The sequence below is a fragment of the Hemitrygon akajei genome, chromosome 12 (genome assembly GCF_048418815.1).
Source record: "Hemitrygon akajei chromosome 12, sHemAka1.3, whole genome shotgun sequence".
Taxonomy (NCBI): Eukaryota; Metazoa; Chordata; class Chondrichthyes; order Myliobatiformes; family Dasyatidae; genus Hemitrygon; species Hemitrygon akajei.
Window position 1 is genome coordinate 20,866,190 of NC_133135.1, and position 17,590 is coordinate 20,883,779.

Consider the following 17,590-nt stretch of genomic DNA (forward strand, 5'->3'; position numbering starts at 1 on the left):
TCATTGACTCCCAAAATGGTGGCATATGGGGGGGCAGATGGGTTCAGTGCACATAATTCTGTCTGCATCAATAGTGACAAACAAGAGAAAATCTGCAGATGCTGGAAATCCAAGCAGCACACACAAAATGCTGGTGGAGCCCAGCAGGCCAGGCAGTTCCTCCAGCATTCCCCCAGCATATTGTTTGTGTTACATCAACAGTGCTAAGCTTGAGTGGGCTGAGAATTTAAAGTTCCTAAGGGTGAACTTCACCAACAGGCTGTCCTGGTTCAACCATGTTGATGTCTTGGCCAAGGAAGCTCAACAATGCTTCTACTTCCTCAAAATGCTAATGAAATTTGGCATATCCCTGTCAATCCCTAACAATTGTTATCAATGCATCACAGAAAGTATTCTGTCCGGATGTATAACATCTTGGAACAGCTACTGCTCTGCAAATGACTGCAATTTTCTGCAGAGAGTTGCGAACACAGCTCAGTACACCACGGGAACCAGCTTACTGACTCTTGATTATGCTGGTTGCTTTACTGAGGCAGTAAGAAATATAGACAACAACCCCATCCACATCAGACTTTTCGGCTCATTCCCACTGGGCAGAAGATATAAAAGCCTGAAGGCACATACCACGAAGCTCAACTTCTATCCCACTATTACCAGGTTCCTGAATGTACCTCTTATATGGATTCTTGATCTTACAAACTAACCCCTTAGATAAAGGAGACTCTACCTAAAGTGGCTTTTACACTTCCTTTTGCATTGTTATCGTTTTACCTTATTCTACCTCAATGTACCGTAATGGTTTAATCGGAATGCAAAATAAGCTTTTCACTGAACATGTGACAATAATGAAACAATAACCAAATCTAAAAATGTGTACCGGGTAACATGCATTCCAAGTTCATTCAGCCATAAGGGTATCAGGCAAATTACATGGGGAGTTACAACATCAGTTCTGATGGGCATCAGTTGATAATGCACAATTTGTCATTAAGCTGGTAATCGCACTGAGACCAACACAGAGGAAGCTTCATTTGCATCCAAGTGAATCTTATTAAATTTGATAGCAAAATAATTTCACCTACATATTTTCCAGATTATTAACTCGATAAATTTTGAAAATAAAGAGGCTGCACATCTAAAGGAATAGAATTCAAATGATAGATTTACCTTCATCACATTGAATAAAACTTCTTGTCCAAGACTGTCTTTTTCTTTAAAAAAATCATGTTCTGGGTACGTTCTTGCTATGTCTCTCCTTATAAGTTTTTCACATGGTGAGGTCATTTTCAAAAGCTCTGAATATTGATCTTTGATGGGCATATTTTGTGCATTGCATAGTAATTGCCACACAATAGCTCGGAAATGATGAGGAATCCCTTTTCGAACAAGTTCCTGAAATGTACAGAAATAGTGTCAAAACATCTGCTTGTTTCAACTGCAAACCACTGTCCCCTTATATTAACAGGTGCTATAAATGCATGACTTGTCAACAAGTCCACCAATATTATAAACACATGAGATTTTGCAGGTGCTGTAAATCCAGGGTAATTACATAAAATGCTGGAAGAACTCAGCAAGTCGGGACTGATGTGTTCCTCTCTATTGATGCTGCCTGACCTACTGAGTTCCTCCAGCAATTTGTGTGTGATCAGTATGAGTATCTTTGACGCCTAAAACCCATCACTGATGTTAGCAGCTTCCACAATAACTTTGTTGTACATTAAAAGATTAAATTCTTCACCAAGATGTAAACATAATGACAAAGGCAGGATTTCATTTTGCTGCAGATAAGTAGCAAAATGTACATCCAAATAGGATAGGCAGCTAGTATGGTTACATCAATAACACTGGCGGCAATTTGCAGTTAAAACACCTGCCGAGGTTAACACAGAACTATGATATGCAAATACTTCTGGAAACACTCCCTGATGAGGCAAATCACTTATCAAGGCCTAAATGCTTAACTTTTTAAAAAATTTATCCCGAAGTAAAGGGTCCTTTCAATCATATAGTGCAGTCACTGGGCAAGGATGGCAAGGCTAAAACAAAGTTTCACTTTGACAAGTTCTTGCACAGTCTTGCAAAATTAGAATTATAAGTTCTCCTCCAAATTAAAATTACATGGACTGCATGGTAACGTAGCAGTTAGAATAATGCTTCACAGCACCAAAGACCCGGGTTCAATTACCACCTCTGTCCATAAGAAGTTTGCATGTTCTCCATGTGGGTTTCCTCCGGGTGCTCCAGTTTCCTTCCACATTCCAAAGGAGAACAGGTTAGGGTAAGTTGAGGCAAGCTATGTTGGCCCCTGAAGCAAGGTGACACTTGGGAGCTGGCCACAGTACATTCTCAGACTGTGTCACATTGTTTTGCGTCGACAACCATTTCACTATGTTTTGATGTCAAATAAAGCCAGCCTTAATCTTTCTTGAAATTTTTATCAATATTAATTATGGAATCACCTGTGAAACAAGTTAGAGTGCATTATAGTGCACATTGTTAAATAGCATAGCACATCAGTCAATTCTTCAAATAGTTAAGATAACAATGCATGTGCAAATCAGCGGTGAGTCTTGCCCAACCTGCTGCACACCCACCCCACCCATCATGAAGTGAATGAAGAATATGCACAGATGTGTATGATATGTGCATTTAATTTGTCCCTCCTCAAGTACTGAACTCCTGTGAACCCCTTTGTCACCATATTTGAAGACGCTGACACACAGATCATGAAGACCCCTGAGGACTCATGAGGAGGGGGGGAGGGAAGCGAGAGGGAGAGTGAGAGAGAGCATCCTGATTGGTCTCTCTTTGTGCTAAGTAGACCTGTCAGTATTCTCTGTGGGCGGGCTTTACAGTCAACCTCAAAAATAATGACAGTGTTGCTCGCTGCACTGTTTGCAACAGTGACTTTTCAATTGCCCTCGGTGGGTTAAATGACTGTAAAAGACATGTTGAGGTTAGTTTAACAGGTGTCATTCATTCATTAGCATAGCTAACATTATTTAAACTAGCTGGCTAGCTGCAAAGGAGCTACTCTATTGATGTTCTACGTGATGAGCCCAAACTCCCTGTAGACTTGCTTAAAGTTGTAATAGAATAAAAAAAACAACTCCATGATAATATAACTACATATTTTAATGTCACATTTTCTGCATATACACAACTTGATTTACAGATTAGACAAAATCACTAAACAAAGTATTACATACACCCTTGGAGGTTGACTGGGGGGGGGCAGGATAGGGGGTTGCAGGGGGTGGGGGTGCTACCTCCCTGAAATGAGTTTTTGCAGGGTGGGATGTCTGAAATATGATGATAAGGCTTAAGGCCTAGTTATGTTCTAGCCAGAGAGCAGCTCAGGTAACATTTTTTCCAAAGACAAGCAAGAAAATGCAAGCATGATATACATGTGATTTTTAGGGACTTCATTACCCCAATGTTGTCTAAAATAATATTAGAGTAACAGGAAAAGGAAGCGAGTATTTTGAAATGTATTTGGGAGAATTTGCTTAATCATTCACTTCAGACCATAAGAAAGTGTTGTTGGATCAAGGAAGAGGATGCTGAAAAACTCTGAGTAGCAAGGCGAAGCACAGCACAACTTCAAAGGTCTACCATCCCTTTGGGCTTCACGGTGATCCAGCATCTGGCCCACTGGAACTCTGTTTCCCCACACTCCCTTTTAACTTATCTAGCCCACTGGAAATTTTACTGCCGCATAAACCTCAACAGAAGTCAAGTTAAAGGTGTTTAATATATAGGCCAAGGTCCATTTTTAGAGATGCCCTTAAGTGAATCTTGTCCCCAGTCAGAAATTATACAAAATCACTCACGGTAACCGTGTCTTCACAGCATTGAAACGAATGGCTTCAAAAGCACATAGGAGAAAGGGAAAAGTTATCAAATGTGCAGAGAGGAAACTGGTTCTACCATTCGCAGGAATGAGAACATGCATACCACGGGAACTCATTCGTCTGTAGAGTATCCAGAAGTTACGTGTTCATAACCTGGGAAAGGCCTGTTTAAATACTGTAATATCAAATAGTGCAGAAAATCTGTCAGTCCATCACCAAAGTCCATCTGGTACCAGTTTATCAATGTTTTACTGCAGTGGTAATAGCTGGTGAGGAGAAGGCTCGCAGAGGTGTTAGCAAAGCGTCTGGCTACATTTAAAGTAAACAACTCACTTGGTCTGAATAGGATGAGAGGGTGGAGTTACAAAAGTGCTTACTATTATCATTTAATCCACTATAAATAAATGTCACCTTTCAGTATGTTGCCTAGATCAGAGGACCTTAGTCATGGGGAGAGATTGGATAGGCCAGACTCACTTTCCATGGAGCAAATGAAACTGAAGGGTGACCTGATGGAGTTATATAAAATTATGAAAGCATAGATAGTATGAGGGGTATAGATTGGGTAAATGCAAGCAGGCTTTTTCCACTGAGATTGAGTGAGATGAGAACTAGAGGTCATAAGTTAAGGGTGAAAGGTGAAATACTTAACAGGAACTTCTGCACAGTGAGGATGATGCAAGTGTGGAACAAGCTGCCAGTGGAAATGGTGCATGCGAGTTTGATTGCAACATTAAGAGAACTTTAGACAAACACATGAATGGGAGGGGTATAGACGGCTATGGTCCAGGTACGGGTCAATGGGATGAAGTAAAGTTACAGTTCAGCATGGACTAGATTGCTGAAGGGCTTGTTTCTGTGTAGCAGTGCTCGATTACTCCATAAGGTATATAGTCAGAATCTTTTTCCTATGGTAATTACTTCAAAAACAAGAGAACCTTTGTTTAACTTGAGGGGAAAGAGTTTTAAAGAAGATCTGAGGGAAAAGTTTTGTTTTAAATGTAATGGTTAAGATCTTGAGCACAGCAGTAGAGGAGGTGGCAGAATCAGATACAATTACCACTTCTAAACATTTAGACAGGTACTTAAAAGATAAAGGGCAGAAGGGTACAGGTTCATTGTATATGGACGAAGGATTTAGCACCAATGTGGTGGGCCAGAGGGCCTGCTCCCAAGCTGTGCAACTGTGACTCTAAAGGGAAAGGACAGAGGACTGAAAATGGCAACAGTTGTTCAAAACATTTGTTTAAGTAAGTTTGAACAGACATGCCTAACTCATCAGATTTGACTTTGGCAACACTAATCAGGAGAAATATAAACATTTGAAGAGGTGTCTAAATTAATATTGGAAAGCCAGCCCAGATGCATTAAAGGCAAATTGTGTTTGAGAACCCATATGAAATCTTTAAGAAAGAAAGGATGAATAAGGAGAATCTTGTCTTTTCAGAAACTATTTGACATAATCCCAGACACTAGGCTGGTTAGCAAAAGTGTCCCCTGGAATAAAGTATTAGTGGTAGCATGGATCACAAATGCGCTTGAGCGGGGAAAAAAAGTAATGATCTCGATCAGAATCAAATTTATCATCATCATGTCATAAAATTGTTGTTTTACAGCATCAGTACAGAGCCAAACATAAAAATTCCTGTAAATTATACTTTAAAAAGTACAAAAGAGAATTTTTGGCATTTCTCACGTCATGGTCCTGAGGGGACACTGGATTGTGTAGAGGAAGAGAGCATTTAAGAGAAGTGGGGGCAATCGGCACATTGCACACCACAGTCCCAAAGTGATGTTGGATGGCACATAATTAGGCACGGCAAGAGCCAATAAAAATAATGTTAGGTTTAAGCTGAGCAGCCATTGTTGGAGTGGGGAGTTGAGACTATGGCGCATCAAGACTTGGGTGAAGACAGGCACAGGCTGTAGGGAGATTTTTTTCGTTAGTTATTCTTTCTTTGTTCTTATTGCACATTTAGAGCAGTGGAGATGTCAGGATACTAGAATACTTCTCTTACGGGATGACGAAAAGCAGGAAGACTTCTGGGTCCCTGATGACACCATCTGCCAGAAGTGCATCCAGTTGCAGCTTCTAGCTCCAACATACAAGGAGTTGGGAGTTGGAACTGGATGAATACCAGATTATTCAGGAGGCTGAGGGGTTGATTGACAAGACATACAGGGAGACAGCTACACCCAAGCTGCAGGACAAAGGGCTTGTGTCCATGTTGTGCAACTCTGTGACTCAAAGGTGTCCAACAGGTGGGGGAAAAGGGCCAGTGCAGAGTACCCCTGTGGCCATTCCCCTTAACAAAAGGTACACTGCTTTGGATCCTGTTGGGGGAGGGGGATAGATAACCTATCAGAGGAAAGCCACAGTGGTCAGATCTCTGGCACTGTGCCTGGCTCTATGATTCAAAAAGGAAGTGGGGGAGAGGGGGAGAAATAAGAGGCAGGGATGATAGAGGATTTGTTAATAAGGGGAAAACAAACGAGGTTCTGTGGATAAGAACAAGATTCCTGGATGGTCAGTGACATCTCAGATTGAGTCTATAGGACTCTACAGTGAGGGACAGCAGCCAGAAGTCATGGTCCACAGTGATACCAATGACATGGGTAGAAGAGGTGATGAGATCCTGCAAAGTGAGTTCAGGGAGTGAGGTGCTAAGGACAGGACCTCCAGGGTTGTGATCTCAGGACTGCTATCCATGCCATGTGCGAGTGTTGCCTAAAGTGTGACTAAGTAGTTGGTGTAGGAGAGAGGACTTCAGATTTTTATATCTTTGGACTCTCTTCGAGGGAAGGTGGGACCTGTACAGAAGGGATGTTTTGCACCAGAACTGGAGGGGAATAATATCTTAGTGGGAAAGATTGTTAGTGCTGCATGGGGGGTTAAACTAGAGTTGCATGGGAATAGGAACTGGAATGCCAGACAGATAGTGGAGTAGATGTGGAGAAAGATGTTGTTAAACCTACATACTAGGTCAGGAATTGAAGGGTTAAGTATGATGGGACTAGTGATCTGAGCTGTGTGTATTTCAATATGAAGAGTATTGTGGAAAAGGTGGGTGAGCTTCGGGCATGGGTCGGCATACACAATCATGACAATGTAGCTGTGAGTAAGACTTAGTTGCAAGAGGGGCAGGATGGCAGCTCAGTTTTCCAGGGATGTGTTGTTTTAGATGTGATAGAATGGGGGTGATTAAAGGGGAAAAGGTGGTTTTACTAGTCAGAGGAAAGATCATGGTAATCCTCAGTCAGGACAGACTGAAGAGCTCATCCAGTGCGGCTTTATGGCTAGAACTGCGGAATAAAAAAGGCATGAGCACTTCAGCAGGGTATTTATTATAGACCACCCAACAGTCCGCAGGATTTAAACTTCCCACATACTGACTAGGATTCCCGTACTGTGAAAAGACTGGTTTGTTAAATGTGTTCAGGAGAGTTTCCTTAATCAGTACATACAAGTCCCAAATAGAGAGAGAGCGATACAAGATCTCTTATTAGGGAATGAGACATGGCAGAATACTTTGCATCTAGTGATCATAATGCCATTAGTTTCAAGATAATTATGGAAAAGGATAGGTCTGGTGTTTGGGTTGAGATTCTAAGTGGGAGAAAGGCCAATTTTGATGGAATCAGAAAGGATCTGGCAAATGTGGACTGGGACAGGCTGTTTTCTGGCAAAGGTGTACTTGGTAAGTGGGAGGCCTTCAGAAGTGAAATTTTGAGAGTAGAGCTTGTTATGTTCCTGTCTGAATAAAAGGCAAGGATAACAGGTTTAGGGAACCTTGGTTTTCAAGAGACATTGAGGTGAGTTAGTTCAGAAATGGAGGTGCATAGCAAGTATAGGCAGACAGGAACAAATGAAGTACTCAAGGAGTATAAGAAATGCAGGAGGCTCCTTAAGGAAATAGGGGGGTCTTAAAGAAGACATGAGGTTGCTCTAGCAGGCAAGGTGAAGGATAATCTAAGAGCTTCTACAGATATCTTAAGAGCAAAATGATAGCAAGGGACAAAATTGGTCCTTTGGAAGATCAGAGTCTTAATCTATGCATGGAGCCAAAAAAAAGGGAGAAGTCTTAAAATGTTTTTCTTTTTGCATCTAGATTTACTTGGGAAACAGGCACAGAGTCAACAGAAGTGAGGCAAAGCAGCAGCAAGGTCATGGACCAACGTAGATTCCAGAGGATGAGGTGTTCAGTGTTGAGGAAAATTAGGGTGGATAAATCCTCAGGGCCTGACAAGGTGTTCCCTTAGACCCTGTGGGAGGCTAGTGCAGAAATTGCAGGGGCCCTAGCAGAGATATTTAAAACATCTGTAGCCACAAATGAGGTGCCAGAGGATTGGAGGATAGCTAATGTTTTTTTTTTAAAGTTTTCAAATAATTATAGAAAGAAAAGAAAATATATTTTAAAAAATATATACCCTTCCCCCCCCCCCCAACATCCCTATAGAAAAAAAAGAAAGTAAGAGTGCCTGGATATCGGAAGATCTCCACATGCTCCATGGAGTTCATAATAACTTTAGTATATATATTTATTTCTTTCCCCAAATAACCAATTATTTCATCTTCGGAGCACCTATATATTTAATCCTGTCTTTTGTAAATAGGGGCGCCAAATTTTCAAAAATGTTTCATATTTATCTCTTAAATTATAAGTAATTTTTTCAAGTGGAATACAGCTATAAATTTCATTCTTCCAATGATCTATACTTAAGTATGCATCCAATTTCCAAGTAACTGCATTAGCCTTTTTGGCTACTGCCAGTGCAATTTTTATAAATTCTTTCTGATATTTATTCAATTTGGGTTTCGGTTTTATCCCTTCAATATTGCCTAGTAAAAATAATATTGGATTATGTGGAAGTTGTGTTCCAATAAAACTCTTAAATTTGTCCAAAAAGGTTGAATTTTAGAACAAGATCAAGTAGAATGTAAAAAAGTACTGATTTCTTGGTTACATCGGAAACATTGATCGGATAAATTTGGGTTAAATTTATTTATTTTTTGTGGTGTAATATATAATTGATGTAAAAAATTATACTGCACTAATCTTAACCAGACATTTATTGTATTTGTCATACTATCAATACATAGTCTTGACCAATTTGTTTCTTCAATTTTAATATTCGAGTCACTTTCCCATTTTTGTCTTGACTTATGGACTCCTTGTTTAATTGCCTGTTTTTGAATCAAGCTATACATACAAGAAATAAATTTTTTAATCTTTCCTTTTTGAATTAAAGTTTCTATTTCATTAGATTTCGGCAATAACATTGTTTGACCTAATTTTTCTCTTAAATAAGCCCTTAATTGGAAGTAACAAAAAAGAGTGTTGTTTGATACTTTATATTTATTCTTTAATTGATCAAATGACATTAATATACCTCCTTCAAAACAATCTCCTATATATCTAATCCCTTTTTGAAACCAATTATATAAAAGTTGATTATCCATTGTAAAAGGAATAAGTCTATTTTGAATTAAAGATCTCTTTGCTAATGAAGATTTCTTTGTCTCATCATCAACATTTATCTTATTCCATAAGTCAATCAAATGTTTTAATATAGGAGATTCTTTCTTTTCCCGTGTCCATTTAGATTCCCATTTATATATAAAATCTTCTGGTGTATTTTCTCCTATTTTATCTACCGTAGATTCCGGATTATAAGCCGCTACTTTTTTCCCACATTTTGAACAGCTTTGAACTCTGCGGCCTTTAATCCAGAGCGGCTAATACATGGTTTTTTTCATGCCGCCTCGTAAACATTTTGCCTCATAACAGTAGACCAATAAAATTGATGAGTAGTTCACAGAGGTCCAATGAAATTGTACGATAAATCAAGCGCACTTTCACAATTAAATTATTGTAAATCAGTCATTTGTACTCACCCTCATCAACATGGAAAACACTCGAAGAAAAGCATTGTGCTGCCTTTATGGCAGTTACTTAGTTTATAATATTTTCGCTTAGTAATTCATTTGTTAGTTAAAGTTAGAAGTGTTTTAACTATATTTGTTTTCTGTACTACATCCCGGGATGCTATGACGTCACACCCGGTTTTGCCGCGTCTTGTGGGATATATACGGGAAGGTGGGGGCATTACGCGAGCGCGTCAGACCCGAGCGCGTCAGACCCGATTAGACCCGATCGCGTTACGCGAGCTCATCAGACCCGAGCGCGTCAGACCCGAGCTCATCAGACCCGAGCGCGTCAGACCCGAGCTCATCAGACCCGAGCTCATCAGACCCGAGCGCGTCAGACCCGAGCTCATCAGACCCGAGCTCATCAGACCCGAGCGCGTCAGACCCGAGCACATCAGACCCGAGCACATCAGACCTGATTAGACCCGATCGCGTTACGCGAGCTCATCAGACCCGATTGCGTTACGCGAGCTCATCAGACCCGAGCGCATCAGACCCGAGCTCGTCAGACCCGAGCGCGTCAGACCCGAGCGCGTCAGACCCGAGCGCGTCAGACCCGAGCGCGTCAGACCCGAGCGCGTCAGACCCGAGCACATCAGACCCGAGCACATCAGACCCGATTAGACCCGATCGCGTTACGCGAGCTCATCAGACCCGAGCGAAAACGCTGCTTTTAAGTTAAAGGCGATCAATAACTTTTCCTGGTAGGCTGCAGTATATATATTTTTACCAGTCGCTAGGAGATATTGGAATGTTGTTCGTGCTGTTCAGTAAAAAAGTATATGCAACGTAATTTGTGTTACCGATACGTATGCATATTTAAAAGTAGCGGTGCGGCCTAAAATCCGGTGCGGCCTTTACAATTAAAAAATTGATTTTATTTCTAAAATTAGAGCCAGCGGCTTTTAATCAGGTGCGCTCTGTAGTCCGGAATCTACGGTAGTTCTATTCTAATCCATGCCGGTCTATCTTTCTCAAAAAAAGATGCAATAAATCTAAGTTGATTTGCTTTATAATAATTCTTAAAATTTGGAAGTTGTAACCCTCCTAGATCAAATTTCCATGTCAATTTTTCCGACGATATTCTTGACATCTTACCTTTCCAAAGAAACTTCCTCACATATTTATTTAACTCTTGAAAAAACTTCTGGGATAGTTGTATTGGTAGCGATTGAAATAAGTATTGTTGTCTAGGGAATATATTCATTTTTATGGTATTTACTCTACCTACTAATGTTATTGGTAATACCATCCATATATCAAGATCTTGAATTTTTTTCAATAATGGTAAGTAATTTAATTTATATAAGTTCTTTATATCATTATCAACTCTTATACCTAAATATTTTATACCATTCGCCGGCCATCTAAATTGAGTTATTAATTGACATTGACTATAATCTCCTTTAGTAAGAGGTAAAATTTCACTTATATCCCAATTTATTTTATAACCTGATATTTTCCCATATTCTTCTAATCTATAGGATAATTTACGCAACCAGTGCAATGGGTTTGTTAAATAAAGCAGAACATCATCAGCAAATAAGTTAATCTTGTATTCTTCCTGATTAACTCTGAAACCCTTAATATCTGGGTCCGTTGTAATTAATTCAGCTAATGGTTCTATCGCCAACACGAATAAAGCAGGTGATAATGGACAACTTTGCCTAGTTGACCTTGTTAACTGAAATGGTGTTGAAATTTGACCATTTGTCACTACTTTAGCTTTGGGATTAGTATTTAAGGTATTAATCCATTTTATAAAAGATACTCCTAATCCATATTTTTCCAATACCTTAAATAAAAAATCCCATTCCAATCTATCAAATGCTTTTACTGCATCTAAAGCTACTGCCACACTCATTTCCTCCCTCTTTTGCGCCAAATGAATTATACTAAATAACCGAGTTACATTATCTGCCGATTGTCTATTTTTAATAAATCCTGTTTGATCCATATGTACTAATTTTGGTAAGTATTTAGATAATCCATCAGATAAGATTTTTGCTATTATTTTATAATCAGTATAATAAAGAAATAGGTCTATATGATGCTGGCTTTAAAAGATCTCTAACTTTTTTTGGCAATACTATTAAAATAACTGTCGAAAAAGATTCTGGAAGTTTATGCGTTCTTTCCGCTTGATGTATTAACTCCATAAAAGGAGGAATTACTAAATCTTTAAACTTTTTATAAAATTCAGGCAGAAAACCATCTTCTCCTGGAGATTTATTACTTTGAAGTGATCCTAGGGCTTCTTCGACCTCTTTCAATGTAAAAGGCATATCTAATCCCTTCTGTTCTTCCGTATTTAATTTTGGAAGAGTTATTTGTGATAAAAACCTTTCTATCTTGACATTATCATTTTGTGATTCTGATTTATACAACTCAGAATAAAAATTCTTTAAAATTTCATTAATTTCTAAAGGTTTATAAGTAATTTTATTTACTCTTGTTCAAATTGCATTTATTGTTTTAGAAGTCTGGTCTGTTTTTAACTGCCATGCAAGGACCTTATGTGATCTTTCACCTAGTTCATAATATCTCTGTTTAGTTCTCATAATTGCTTTTTCTGTTCGATATGTCTGAAGTGTATTATATTGTAACTTCTTATTAATAAGTTGTCTTCATTTTTCTTCTGTCATATTTCTTTGAGATTCTTTTTCTAATTTTGTAATCTCTTTTTCCAATTGATCTATTTCTATCATATATTCCTTCTTAATTTTAGAAGTATAACTTATTATCTGACCTCTCAGATATGCCTTCATTGCTTCCCACAATATAAATTTATCATCAACTGAATGTGAATTTGTATCTAAAAAGAACTGAATCTGCTTTTTCATAAAATCACAAAAATCTTGACGTTTTAGTAATATTGAATTAAATTTCCATCTATAAATTGATTCCTCTTTATCTATCATTATCATTGTCATTATCATTATCAAAGGAGAATGATCTGACAATATTCTCACTTTATATTCCATATTTTTCACTCTATCTTGAATATTCGTTGATAATAGGAAAAAATCTATCCTTGAATATGTTTTATGTCTATTTGAATAAAATGAATAATCTCTTTCTTTTGGATTAATTCTTCTCCATATATCAATCAAATCTAAGTCTTTCATCAATGATAGAGTTAATTTTACTACTTGTGATTTTGTGACAACCTTTGTTGATCTATCTAAAACTGGATCTAGACAAAAGTTAAAATCTCCACCTATTAATATTTTGTCATGTGCGTTAGCCAAATTCAAAAAGACCTCTTGTATAAATTTTACATCATTTTCATTTGGTGCATAAATATTCATAAGAGTCCATAGTTCTGAAAAAATTTGACAATGTATAATTACATATCTCCCCGCTGAATCAATTAATACGTTTTGTATTTTAATTGGTAAATTTTTATTAACCAAAATTGCAACTCCTCTCGCCTTTGAATTAAATGAAGCTGCAATACCATTTCCAACCCAGTCTCTTTTTAATTTCTGATGTTCTATGTCTGTTAAATGTGTTTCTTGAAAAAAGCTATACCTGTTTTCATTTTTTTAATGTATGTTAAAATTCTTTTTCTTTTCACCGGTCCTATGACAATTAAAGAGGTGGAAGTACTGGCGCTTTTAAGAAATTTAAAAGTGGATAAATCTCCGGGTCCTGACCGGATATTCCCCAGGACCTTGAGGGAAGTTTGTGTAGAGATAGCAGGAGCTCTGACGGAGATCTTTCAGATGTCATTAGAAACAGGGATTGTGCCGGAGGATTGGCGTATTGCTCATGTGGTTCCATTGTTTAAAAAGGGTTCTAGAAGTAAGCCTGGCAATTATAGACCTGTCAGTTTGACATCAGTGGTGGGTAAATTAATGGAAAGTATTCTTAGAGATAGTATTTATAATTATCTGGATAGACAGGATCTGATTAGGAGTAGCCAGCATGGATTTGTGCGTGGAAGGTCATGTTTGACAAACCTTATTGAATTTTTTGAAGTAGTTACGAGGAATGTTGACGAGGGTAAGGCAGTGGATGTAGTCTATATGGACTTCAGCAAGGCCTTTGACAAAGTTCCACATGGAAGGTTAGTTAAGAAGGTTCAGTCGTTAGGTATTAGTGCTGGAGTAATAAAATGGATTCAACAGTGGCTAGATGGGAGATGCCAGAGAGTAGTGGTGGATAATTGTTTATCGGGATGGAGGCCGGTGACTAGCGGGGTGCCTCAGGGATCTGTTTTGGGCCCAATGTTGTTTGTAATATACATAAATGATCTGGATGATGGGGTGGTAAATTGGATTAGTAAGTATGCTGATGATACTAAGGTAGGAGGTGTTGTGGATAATGAGGTGGGTTTTCAAAGCTTGCAGGGAGATTTATGCCGGTTAGAAGAATGGGCTGAACGTTGGCAGATGGAGTTTAATGCTGAGAAGTGTGAGGTTCTACATTTTGGCAGGAATAATCCAAATAGAACATACAGGGTAAATGGTAGGGCATTGAGGAATGCAGTGGAACAGAGAGATCTAGGAATAACAGTGCATAGTTCCCTGAAGGTGGAGTCTCATGTAGATAGGGTGGTGAAGAAGGCTTTTGGAACGCTGGCCTTTATAAATCAGAGCATTGAGTACAGAAGTAGGGATGTAATGTTAAAATTGTACAAGGCATTGGTAAGGCCAAATTTGGAATATTGTGTACAGTTCTGGTCACCGAATTATAGGAAAGATATCAATAAATTAGAGAGAGTGCAGAGACGATTTACTAGGATGTTACCAGGGTTTCAGCACTTAAGTTACAGAGAAAGGTTGAACAAGTTAGGTCTCTATTCATTGGAGCGTAGAAGGTTGAGGGGGGATTTGATCGAGGTATTTAAAATGTTGAGAGGGATAGATAGAGTTGACGTGAATAGGCTGTTTCCATTGAGAGTAGGGGAGATTCAAACGAGAGGACATGATTTGAGAGTTAGGGGGCAAAAGTTTAAGGGAAACACGAGGGGGTATTTCTTTACTCAGAGAGTGATAGCTGTGTGGAATGAGCTTCCTGTAGAAGTAGTAGAGGCCAGATCAGTTGTGTCATTTAAGGTAAAATTGGATAGGTATATGGATAGGAAAGGAGTGGAGGGTTATGGGCTGAGTGCGGGTAGGTGGGACTAGGTGAGATTAAGAGTTTCGGCACGGACTAGGAGGGCCGGAATGGCCTGTTTCCGTGCTGTGATTGTTATATGGTTATATGGTTATATTAAGCCCATTAACTTAAAACTTTAAAAAATTCAGTAAATTAGTCATTATTTTTAATTATGTTACTCCAATCTATAATAATACCTAATCTTTCAACTTTCGTGTTATCTTGGGAAATCTTTTAAAAATTCTCCATGTTGCTATGTGTGTCCCCACCGATCATCCAGGCAGAAAGATAGAAGAAAAATAGAGTACAAAGAAAAAAACAAAATACCCCCCTACTAATGTTGTGAAAAAAAAACACAACATTACCCCCCTCTGTTGTACGGGTCATGGCGATCTCCATGATTACACACGTGAATCCCGTAGTAATTGATCCAAAGCTCCCCAGCCCCCCCCCGCAACATAAAAAAGTATATATATATATATATATAAGAAAAAAAATACTATTCTCAATTAGTATATCTGAAATTTTGCTTTTCTCCCCTGTATCATCCTTAAATGTCCATCACTTCCATTCACTGTCTCTATCTTCATCTTTAATCCATTACGCTTGGAAATCTCTATGTGTAATTAGTTAGTAGATGGAAGTTTTTGTGCGAACTCCTCCGCTTCTCGATAATCGGTAAAAAATCTTCTTTTTCCCTCCTCCAAAAAAATTATCAGTGTTGCTGGGTGACGCATTATAAATTTATAACCCTTTTCCCATAAGACTTTTTTCGCTGGGTTAAATTCCTCTTTCTCTTCAAAAGGTTATAACTTATATCAGGATAGAAAAGAACTGCCTTCCCTGCTATCATCAATGGCCCGTTTCTCTTTTTGGCACATTGGGCAGCCGCCTTCAGGATCTTTTCTTTATCTTGGTATCTTAAGCATTTTATCAAAATTGATCGTGGATTTTGATCAGCTTGAGGTCTTGACCTTAAGGCTCTATGAGCCCTTTCAATCTCAATTAGAGTTTCTCCTTCCATTTCCAATTTTTCAGGCATCCATTTTTGAAAAAAATTTATTGGATCTTCTCCTTCTATATCTTCTTTAAGTCCAACAATTTTAATATTGTTTTGTCTACTAAAATTTTCAAGCTTATCAATTTTTTCTATAAATTGTTTTCTTTCTGATGTCCAGGCAGTATTATCATCTTCCATTTTATTCATTCTTTCAACCATGTCTTCCGTTGTAGTTTCCAAATCTATAATTCTCTTTTCCATTTTTTCCTGTCTTTTTGTCATTTTATCAAACATCATCTCCATATTTATCATTTTTCTTTTGATTACTTTTAGTGCGTCTAATTTACGCATTATTTGCATCAAAGTCTTTTCTATATTTCCAGAAAAACTTTTACCTCCATCTTCGTCTGATTTTTCCAGAGGATCTGACTCTCCCTCAGATTCACTTTCACTTTCGGTTTCAGTCGTAACTGGGATTTGTAGTTCTGGTTGCTCTCATTTGCGCATGCTCCTTCCTTCACGTTTGCGCAGTTCTCGTTGGTCTTTTTCTTTAGAAATGGTCGATGTTGCCGCAGTTTCCTGTTCTGTATCGCCGGAGGTGAAATGTACCTGAGCCCGCGGTTCTTTGGCAGAAGTGGGCCTTGATTCTGTTCCAACTTGCGTTGTCTTCACGGTAGTGGTTTTCTTCATCTTCTGTTTGTGAGGCATAACTTGAAACAATCCGGAGTAGTTTATAAGTAACTTTTAGAAAGTATTGACTAACTTTTCTTCACTTAAACGTTAATTTATTGATTTTTTACGGGAGAGCTGGGTTCCAGCGTCTCGATTCTACATCATCACGTGACGTTCCCCGAGGATAGCTAATGTTGCTCCATTATTTAAGAAAGGCTCTGAGAATAGCCAGGAAATTATATGCTGGTGAGCCTGACATCTGTAGTGGAAAGTTATTTTAAGGCATTCTCAGTTATTTTATTTATTAAGTTATTTTAAGGATAGATGGACTGATAAGGGATAGTCAACATGGCTCATGCACAGTAAATCATGTCTAACCAATCTTATGGAGTTTTCCGAGGAAGTTACTAAGAAAGCTGACAAAAGCAAAGCAGTGGATGTTGTCTACATGGACCTCAGTAAGGCCTCCAACAAGGTCCCGCATGAGATTTTGGTCAAGATAGTTCAGTTGCTTGGCATTCAAGAAGAGGTAGTAATTTGAATTAGACATTGGCCATTTAAGAAGCCAGGGAGCAGTTGTAAATGGTTGCCACTCTGAGTGGGGGCCTGTGACAAAGTGATGTGCTGCAGGGATCAGTGCTGGGTCCGTTATTGTTTGTCATCTGTATCAACAATCTGGATGATAATGTGGTAAACTGTATCAGTAAATTTGTAGATGGCACCAAGATCGGGGTGCACTGGACAACGAGGAGGACTATCAAAGATTGCAGCAAGATCCGAACCAGCTGGAAGAATGGACTGAAATATAGCAGATGGAATTTAATGTAGCCAAGTGTGAAATGTTGCACTTTGGGAGAACAAACCAGGGTGGGTCTTCACAGTGAGCAGTAGAACACTGAGAAGGGTGGAAAACAGACAAGTCTAGGAATGCAGATCTATAGTTCCTTGACAGTGGCATCACAGATAGATGGGGTCATAAAGAAAGCTTTGATATCCTTCATAAATCCGTTTTTTTGAGTACAAAAG

The 17,590-nt window shown here is 38.6% G+C and overlaps 1 protein-coding gene across 5 annotated transcripts in view; it reads right to left on the reverse strand.

The window, feature by feature from the left end:
• Positions 1-17,590, reverse strand: part of LOC140736770 (ecotropic viral integration site 5 protein homolog) — a 270,604-nt gene that overhangs the window by 149,398 nt on the left and 103,616 nt on the right. For all 5 annotated transcript variants that reach the window (XM_073062678.1, XM_073062679.1, XM_073062680.1 and 2 more), the window contains one exon: positions 1,168-1,392. In XM_073062678.1, coding sequence (XP_072918779.1) covers positions 1,168-1,392 — 225 coding nt within the window. The remainder of the gene's footprint in view (positions 1-1,167; positions 1,393-17,590) is intronic.